This window comes from Nyctibius grandis, chromosome 1, assembly GCF_013368605.1.
Source record: "Nyctibius grandis isolate bNycGra1 chromosome 1, bNycGra1.pri, whole genome shotgun sequence".
NCBI classification, from domain to species: domain Eukaryota; kingdom Metazoa; phylum Chordata; class Aves; order Nyctibiiformes; family Nyctibiidae; genus Nyctibius; species Nyctibius grandis.
In genome coordinates this window covers 117276025-117285976 of record NC_090658.1, presented here as the reverse complement: position 1 = coordinate 117285976, position 9952 = coordinate 117276025, and the positions used below count along the sequence as shown (strand labels likewise).

At 39.7% G+C, this 9952-nt stretch overlaps 1 protein-coding gene across 2 annotated transcripts in view; it reads right to left on the bottom strand.

The window, feature by feature from the left end:
- Positions 1–2665: 2665 nt before the first annotated feature.
- The window catches only part of GREB1 (growth regulating estrogen receptor binding 1), a 60238-nt gene continuing 52951 nt past the window's right edge, over positions 2666–9952 (bottom strand). For both annotated transcript variants that reach the window (XM_068405136.1, XM_068405144.1), the window contains exons 28-32: positions 9691–9909; positions 7238–7373; positions 6493–6693; positions 4717–4855; positions 2666–2829 (exon numbers count right to left, since the gene is read on the bottom strand). In XM_068405136.1, the coding sequence (XP_068261237.1) occupies positions 2666–2829; positions 4717–4855; positions 6493–6693; positions 7238–7373; positions 9691–9909 (859 nt within the window). The remainder of the gene's footprint in view (positions 2830–4716; positions 4856–6492; positions 6694–7237; positions 7374–9690; positions 9910–9952) is intronic.

Sequence of the window (9952 nt, the reverse complement as noted above, 5' to 3'; positions counted from 1 at the left end):
AGGCTGGAGAGTTGGGCGGGGAGAAATTTAATGAAATATAACAAGGGCAAGTGTAGAGTCCTGCATCTGGGCAAGAATAACCCCATGTACCAGTACAAGTTGGGGGCAGACCTGTTGGAGACCAGCGTAGGGGAAAGGGACCTGGGGGTCCTAGTGGACAGCAGGATGACCACGAGCCAGCAGTTTGCCCTTGTGGCCAAGAAGGCCAATGGCATCCTGGGGTGTATTAGAAGGGGTGTGGTTAGCAGGTCGAGAGAGGTTCTCCTCCCCCTCTACTCTGCCCTGGTGAGGACCAGCATCTGGAGTATTGTGTCCAGTTCTGGGCCCCTCAGTTCAAGAAGGACAGGGAACTGCTAGAGAGAGTCCAGCGCAGAGCCACGAAGATGATTAAGGGAGTGGAACATCTCCCTTATGAGGAGAGGCTGAGGGAGCTGGGTCTCTTTAGCTTAGAGAAGAGGAGACTGAGGGGTGACCTCATTAATGTTTATAAATATGTAAAGGGCAAGTGTCATGAGGACGGAGCCAGGCTCTTCTCAGTGACATCCCTTGACAGGACAAGGGGCAATGGGTGCAAGCTGGAACACAGGAGGTTCCACTTAAATATGAGGAAAAACTTCTTTACGGTGAGGGTGACTGAACACTGGAACAGGCTGCCCAGAGAGGTTGTGGAGTCTCCTTCTCTGGAGACATTCAAAACCCGCCTGGACACGTTCCTGTGTGATATGGTCTAGGCAATCCTGCTCCGGCAGGGGGATTGGACTAGATGATCTTTCGAGGTCCCTTCCAATCCCTAACATTCTGTGATTCTGTGATTCTGTGAAAAGTTCAGACGCTTGTTACGTTGTTTACGTATTTGGTTACAGGAAAGGAGATTTCAACCCGCCATCTTTAATTCTGAGTTCTTCTAAAAACTCTTACACCTGTGAGGCTGTGTTGTGCTTTAGGTCATTAAGCAGTATTGTATCTTCTCTTGACCAGTTCAGGGCATTCCTTAATTATAATAACTCGTTTCAGTCAGCTCTTTTTTTTTCCCCCCTACAAAAGCATACTTGACAGTCCTGTACATCACCAAGACAGATGTCCATGCAGCATGAACTTTATTTATAAAAGATGGATTAGACATGAATGTCACACTTCTTCTTTAAAAAAGTTTAAATTAGCTAATCAACTGGCGAAAACTGGACAGGTAATACCATTTACATAGGACAATGCTCGCCTTCCCCAAGCTTACAGCAACTTCTCACTCTGAAACAAGGACAATGAAATATAGAAACACATTGATTTCTAGCAGTTACCTTGTAAACAGTGATCTAAGTCTCTCAAACTTACAGAACATACCTTTTCCCTGTAAATGAACCTAAATTAGCTCTTTGGCATATTCATACCGATGTCTGCGTTTCAAGGCCAGTACTGTAACGGACTCAGCCACCTAATGGCATTTCATCAGTATAAAATCAATAATCCTTCCCTTGGTGTATCCAGCAAGAAAGGACTGCCCAAACATTAGATGTCTTCTGACAATGTCTATACTCATCCTTCCTGCACCTGGACTGAGTGAAGTTAACACTGATTCTATAAAGACAAACAGGAAGTTTACAACTGAAAAGAGTATTTCCAAAAACCTAGACAAAGACTGTGATCACTGACTTCACATTTAGAGTATACAAAATACTGTGATGCCTGGTGCCATTCTAGAACATGTTTTTAGATTTCCACCTGAATTCCTCAGAGATGTAGTCTCCATTTTCTCGCTCTTTTGAAGCACCTTGGCAAGAAAATATCCCCAGAAAGTGTATTGAGAGTGTTTCAGAACCTCTCATCTGCTGTCTTGAGTGCACTGGGCCCAGCTTGAAGTGAAGCCAGTGCAACGATTTAATCAGAAACCAGAAAACACCACTGTTGTAGATGTAATAAGTCATTTGCAGGTCAGTCTCATCATTTGATCTCTTCAGTTACTCAAGGTAATTTCAGTTTCAGGTTTAAAAATTCAGTTCTCATTTTAAAATCTACTTTCTTGACTCTCTTCCTTATGCTAATAAAACCAGACATATAAATATGCTTCTGTCCCAAGAGTCCTGTATGGCAAAACTATCCAGTGTGGCACCTGTTCCAAAAAATTAAGGCCCCAACTCAGTTCCCACTGTTAAAGAAATATACTTTACAAATCTTCATATAAAAAGCCTACCTGGATCAATCAGTAGCAGTACACTACAAAACTGTAACAATTCCTGTTGCCTTGTGCCAACTGTTAGATAAATAAGACTTGTAAAACAAAATCTGCTCCTAAATTTACATTTCCTACTTCTGGAATGTACAAAAAGTTTTCTAAAACTCTTGCTTATGAACTTGTAAGTGGTCTTTTCTGTCACGGAAGAAGTGCATTCATTGACTTCCCTTCTGATCCAAAATGATTTCTACCATGTGGCGTAGCAAGTTTCTGCGTCTCTCTCCCAGGAACTAGGAATGACTTCCATCAGACAATTAAATTAGAAGAGTCACTTCAATGTTTGGAAATATGAGCGTAAATTGTCTGATGAGATACCATTCTAATAAACAATGGAAACCAGTCCTGTTTCTGTTCAGAAAGCAGAGCCTCTCAAAAGCCATTTCATGAGATAGTGGCAATTAGTCTCTTGTATCATTCAGGAAATGTGTCTCTTTTCAATTAAATATGTCGTCCAGTCAGGAAGAAAAGTGGTCTGTCCTCTTTTGCATTGGCAGTCTGGAATTCATCCCGCAGTCGGAACTGCCATTCGTCTTCCAGCTCTAGCCGGACAACAGTCTGGCGAAGAGAATTGCGATCTTGACAAATAACACACAGGGTGGCACCTAAGCAAACAGTTAAAAAGAAACCCACGTGAGTGTCCACTTTGTTCTCAGATCACCCAGCTCCCACCACAACTTAGCATGTAGAACTCCACCACTTTCACAACAGGAGTTACAAATGGGCTCGGGAGAAAATTAAGACACTCGTGTAGCACTGAGGAGAGCTATGTTCAGCTGCCTATTTATCAGGATCTTCTTGTGTAACTTCAGGTATCGAGTATTCATCTAGTAAACAGGACTAACAATAGATTCCCTGCTCTTTAGGGTAAGGAAGGATAAAACTGTTAGGTCTAAGGAGGTAGTGATGGATCCTGGCAGAAAACAAGATAAAGCCCTACATCCATTACTGTTCTAGTCCTACTGATCATTACCTTCTTGAGTGAAGCCCTCACTCAGTAAAACACTTACACCACAAGTCAATTACTATGATGGCTGACTAAGCTCTTTGTGCTTTGCTGACCAGAAATGATCTAAACATGTCCTTAAAACTAATCACAAACTTTAGCACTTTTCGGATTGCTAAACTAAAGTGCTGGCAAAGAAGAACCTGGTCTGTATGGCTATGGACACAGGTGAATCCAGAATGCCGAAGTAAGAAATATCATATTTTAGTAAATAATATCAACTGTGTTGACTGGCATGCTGATACCATTTTAACTTGCATGCATGATTTCCTGGCTTCTGAGAAAAGTGCTCAATTAAGAGAAAATAATTACCTTGCCAGCATTCAATAATCTGAATAAGAGATGGTAACGTAAGTGGAAATGTCCAAGACAAAAAAAAAAAGCTGAGAATATAATAAAAAGAAACAAGACAGACAGTCATGTGGTGTTTAATGCTCATGTGGCAGGCTAGAAAATCAAGTAGACTGCCAAGGGAGATGGAGAAATCCCAAATCAAATACACTTTGTGCTACACGCTATAAAAATTGTCTGGTTTATGTAAAACGAAACTGATTGATAGCCTCTGGGCACTCAAAAAATGCAGTACAAAAGCACTGCTTTCATTTGCAGTTACTCTGATAGCCTTGACGATAGAGAAACTACAGGCTGATTAAAACGTGGACACTGCTCCAGAATAAGCATGGACACTGGCACTCGTGTGGCTTCAGTGGCGTGTGCAGGTAAAAGCACTGTATACCCCAATTTGCAGTTTGCTAGACATACCTACATGAAATTGTATTAACTGCAACAAAGAACACAGCAGTTCATAACACCTCTGCCTGTTTCAAGAAGGCATTTGCCACGGTGTTCTTCCTCCGGTGACAGTTATAGCTGTGAGTGAAACAAATCCCTGGAGCGCTAAATGCCTAAGATAGTAGCAGAACAATCTGAAAGAAGTTTGCAATGTCACTGCCTGCAATACAAATGGTAGTTATTTGTCTCCACCGCTATCCACCATCATAAGTACTACATGGAGAAACTGGTTATTAGGAATAAATTTTAAATGAGCCAGCTTCTATTTCCATGGATAATAAATAGATTTTGTTGGAGGCTGTTCCATCACCCATTTTCTATTCAAAATTAGAAAACCTGCAAGAACACAATAGGTAAATGCTTCATACATAAACCTTAAATACTCAGTTTTCAAGCTTGAAAGTAAGGAGTTATGCATATACACTAGGCATAATGATATAGATCCAACATTCCTCCCCATTTAGAAATCTGCAGAACTTAGAGCACTGTTATATTTTACTACAGCACAGAGCCAGCATGATCAAGCATCAAAGATGGGTGGGAGGTATAAAGACAAATATGAATACATGCATATACATATAAATACATGTATATACATATATATGAATGTATATTTTCACATAAAATACATTTTTCTCTAGGTTCCCAGAGACCAGGTCATATAATTCTCTGTAACAAAATTATTGCAGCTCACCTTTAAGAAAATGGAACTTCTTCAAAAAGCTAGCTACAACAAAGGAGTCACAGAGGTACAGCAGGAGACCACTGAATGTCAAACCAGAGGAACTGATATTCAGAGAGTGAGGCCGAGAACTCATGTAGCAAACTGCAATCTGATTGGGAGAGGGGGAAAAAAAATGAACATTTTTCAAGCTTGTATATAAAGCTAAGGTTTGATATCAAGCTTTCAGTATTTGCACCTGATTCAAATTCAGACTTGCTTTCCAACTCCAAATATTGTGATCTTTATAGTTCCTTCCTAAACATCCGTCTACTTACTAAAAATCTACATAAAAGCACTATTCATAACTATGTATTAGTCATTGCTATTCATTATTATTATTATCATGAGGTTTAGATATGACAGGGTTTGAAACCTGCAGTAACAATAGCTCCCCCCAACCATAATGCTGTGACCTGCCCAGCACAGTTTATCCACACATGAGTGAATATGGTAACTGTGCAGTCAGAGATGAAAAGAACCCTTTAGAAATGCCTAATTTCATTTACATTACGATAGGATTACTCAAGTCAGTGGAGTTGTGCATATACATAAATGCACAAGGTTTCCTCTTGTCTAGTTTGTTTTTATGGTTAGTCCCCAAATCCACTAGGAACTGGAAATATTTATAGCATTCTTTCAGGATTTATGAACTTAAATTAAGGAATCTTCCACACAAGGCTCTGTTTCCAAAGTGCCATTGTACTACTTAGTTGGGGCAGACCCTAGTCTCGCATAAATCAGCATGATTCAGTGGAGGAAGGTTGACCCACAGCAACTGAGGCTCTGGCCCAGAGTGCCTATGTTTATCCATATTCTTTCAATCCTATTGTATCATATTCCAGCTCAGGTAACAATTCCAGAACTGAATTGAACTCATTTCATGTGCTGAATTGGTTAGAGCTGAAAGGATGCAATGGATGAAGGCAGTAACAGTACAATGCCTTTCCACAGAGTTTGTTTTTCCAAACATAGTGGGAACATAGACCTGTAAGAGCTCAGCCAGAAAGGAAATTGAAAGATATAGTTCAAAAATGTTCCAGGAGAAGCATATATGGGAAGGTCATTACACAGGTGTTTTGGTAAAGAAGTTTAGTAAATCCAGCAAGACTGAATTTAATTTAGTATTCAAGTCAGGTGAAAAGGTAAAAACAGTTTCTCTCTCCTGAACACCACCACTTTAGTATCACACTTCTATCCGACCTACGTTTGAGTTTAAGCATGACCTTTGGCTTTAGAATCAAACTCATCTGAGAGAGCCAACAGCTCCTGAGATCTAATGTCAGCTTCTCCCATTCTGACTGTTTTCTTGGTATTTTCTTCTCTGCCTCAGCTTGTCAGTCAAAAGTGAACTAAAACATTTGCATTTTGAAGTGCTTTCTAAGGGCTAGCTTATATTTGCAAAACACTCTTGTGGAAGAAGTTTGCTGTAGGAAAGACCAAATTATAGCAGATAGATTGATAAAACACTTGTTAAAGAAAAATGTCCTCCGTGTTACTTCAGAATCTAATATAATTCACAGACTATATTAGTATTTAGGACAACTCTGGTATTGTTCTCCATGTACTTTATTTGAAGCCTCTAATAATGGGACTAATGGGACTAAGAATTTGATTTTAACATTATAGGGATCTAACACTTGATTCTTCAAAGGCCGTGTAACTATTATTAAGGAATGCATCAACAAACTCATCCAAAGCATAGCCTGTACATTTCTAGAGCTGCTTGAAGATTATTTTGTTCGGTACCTGTGGTCCTAAATTAAGGTAACAGTCCACAGATAGCACTGGATGGCTATAATTCTTCAGTGAGAGAGGGAAGAAGCGATGGCTGTGATACTGGAGGTATTTTTCAAGGAGCAACTGAGCAGGTGCTGCCAAGAAGGTATGCTTGCTGTCAGGAGCACAAATGTACTGAGCAGGCGAGATTGAAACTGGAGTGTCAGATACCTACAAGGAAAAAATATTTCTGGTTCAGATCAATCCTGATCAATCAAGTTGTACTTCCCTGAATTTTGGTTTGTATAAAATATATCTCTATCTTACAAATCTAAGATTTATATGAGAAGCAAAGTCATTCAGCCAAAAGTATCTGCTACCAAAAAACTTTCAGAGTTTCACAGGATTATATTTATATTTATAGAGTCCTTGAGGTTTCTTCTTTGAACCCAAAGTACTCCTACATATGAAGTCATAAGAAGATGAGCAATTCAATAGCTACAGATTAAAAATTTATAGTGAATGGTTACTTGGATTGCAAAGAGACTCTTTAGGTGTGTTTTAAAGGTTTTAAAGGAAAATGATTAAGGAAAGGTACATTTATGCCAAGAATATTGCGGATTTCAGAAAGAAATAAAAAAAAAGCCCCACATGTCAGATGTACCCCATTACTGGCAAATGGTGATGCACCAAAATACCTCAGCTCTCCTGGTTACACAGTACAAAAAAGGAAAAGAGAATTCTAACAACAATGAACAGAGGTCTCAGTCCCCACCTTAGACTTAATGTGGAAGGATCGCTGTCCTCCTCCTGCAATTTGCTTTTTCATGACACTGAAGTGATTGAACCGACAGATGAGAAGACCAGCACTGTGGACACGCAAGTTGAAGTCAACATCATCACACGTAAATCTGGAAAGAATAAAATCATAGCAGTTCAGAGGAATGTTTCTCATCACACACTAACAAATGCAAGCACTCAGGGTCTTTGATCAGCACCATAGAAAGGACAGGTGTCAAACATATTGACCCTCCACCAGTGCCTATCAGTCAGGGAAAGAGGCTTCAGCTTTGTAATAATAAACTAGGCTAGAATGAGTTCAAGAAAATCAGAATGAGGGAGGGAACCACTTGGGGAGGGAAAGGACCAGAACCACAGAGGAAAGTGGAAGGAGAAAGGTAGTGAATTGCTAGGGAAAAGACTTAGGAGTTAAAATATTTTCTTTGCCTTTTACTACAATAATGCAGTCATAGAAAATAGCTACATACATTACTACCCCAAATAAGGTCAAGGAAATTAATTCCTTTGGTTTCCAAGGAAATGGATGAGGCCCCACATTTGATTTGTCAAATGCACAGAGCTCTCTGACTACTCATTTTTCTCTTAGAATGTAAACATTCAGTAAATTTTTCAATGTTCCTCTACAGAAATAATGTCATTTTACATTAAAGACAACAACTATTTGAAGACAAGGTGTCTTTTTTTTTAATGCAGCAGAACTGCTGAGACATAGGAATAAATTAAGCAGAATGAGGCCAAACATCCCTGAGCTAAATTTGACTCATTTTGACTCACTTTAAAAATAAGATGGAACAGAATAAAAGGTAAACTTGTAAAGCTGACTAAATTCAAATACTCTGGCCTTTGGAAAATTCAGACTCAGTTCTCCATTTTGAATGTATGTATTACACAGCAAACAGGATGAAGTGCAGAACCATTGGATTAACATCCAGGGCTTGGATTTAAGAGAGGTGAGCAATTACTGCAACAGTTGGCATCAGTGAGAAACACGGCATTTAATTATAGGTTTGTAAAATCTTGTCTTTGATCTTAGTAATATTTACACGGATATTTGGTATCCCTGACTGGCAGTGATTCTGTGTTTTAAAATGTACCTTTTTCCTTGCCAGCCCAGGCTTGGAATGTCATACAATACTTCAGGCTCAACAGCACCCACACAGAGGGTTATGGTGAGCCACACGTGGTTTCAAGACACAGGCAGGAAATGGGTGGCTTGATCTGGCATTCCTGACATTTTAACATTGCTGCCTGTACTGGTATCATTTTGCTTTATTGTCATTCTCTTCATTAGCCCTTCATAATGCTTCATAAGGTAATACAGTTAGACAGCCTGGGAGCACAGTTCTGTACTAGGAGATGCACGGCAGCAAGTTAAAAATGCTCTTTTAAAGTGTCAGGCTGGTGACGATAGAAATTTAGGTCATCTGTTTATCCACAGAATAATGAAAGCAGAAGTGCTTCCCTGCACTTGGACTTCAAAAGACATCTTCCTGAGATAGGAGAGTTCTTCTGCAAAGTACAGTGACTGATGTTCAGTTATCTAAGTCTAGATGTGTAGAGCCATTTTAGATTACCTGGTGTATCCCACGTAGCTTACAGAAAAACACATGTAGATGTGTCATGTCATACCTGTCAGCCCCATATGGACATCTTGTATATTCTGAGGTGCCTAAAGACCGGCTTTAGACAAGTGAATCCCACCTCTAGTCATATCTACTTCATTCTGTTGTAATAAATGCTTGTCCCTCAGAAATGGGGCCAAAACCACAGTTTATTTCACAGTGAAATTCTGTGAGATGATGTACCTAGTGAATACAGTTCTGGTAACTGTGGTGATACTGTGTATGGCAATATTATAATCTGAAACATCCTTTGTGACACAATAAATGAAAAAGTGGGATTTCTGAGCCAGCTGAATGTGAGAAACAACCACCAATGTTAATAGGGTTTATTTATTTGTTTCTTCTGATTGTCCTGGTGAGCACACATGGAGTATGCTCCAGTGTTGTTCTACTCAGGGTAAAAAGCCCAGCTATATCTCAGTTCCATGTCAGAACAAGACTTGGTTATGCACAATTCACCCATACACCCCTGTCTCCTTTGGCAGGGAGGGCAGGTAAGCGGGCAGGAGGGAAGTATGGTGTTTACCAAAAGGCCACTTGGACTAGACAACTGGGGGACCAATACTGCAGGGCACACTGCTGAGTGTGTCTACCCTGTAATTCAAATATGACTTTTATTTGGAAATATGGAAATTAATGTCTTTTTCCAACTGCTGGCAATTTGGGAAGGATTTGAACCATCAGTAAGAAAACAAAATCTGTCTTCATCCCATTAACAACTTCCCCAAAAACCCACAAGAGCTTTTGTAAAACTTCTTTTATTCTGTTCATTATCTCTACCGAAAGATGCTACTGATTCCCTTACCTGTTCTGATTGTACTGTACATTCTGTGTCAGATCGACATTCAGCATAATGAAATCATGCACGTGGCAGCAGGAGAATGGTTCCTTGATCTCAGCTCTGTTTGTTTTACTGGACCATTTCCTCATCCCAATTAAGGCATAGTGAGTGACATTGGGAGTTGCTTCAATACATTGCAGAATTTGCTTCAAGGAAACATTCTTTTCAGTCCACGTATAGTCACTACAATAATTACGAAAATGTGTTAATTTTAAAGCATATAGAG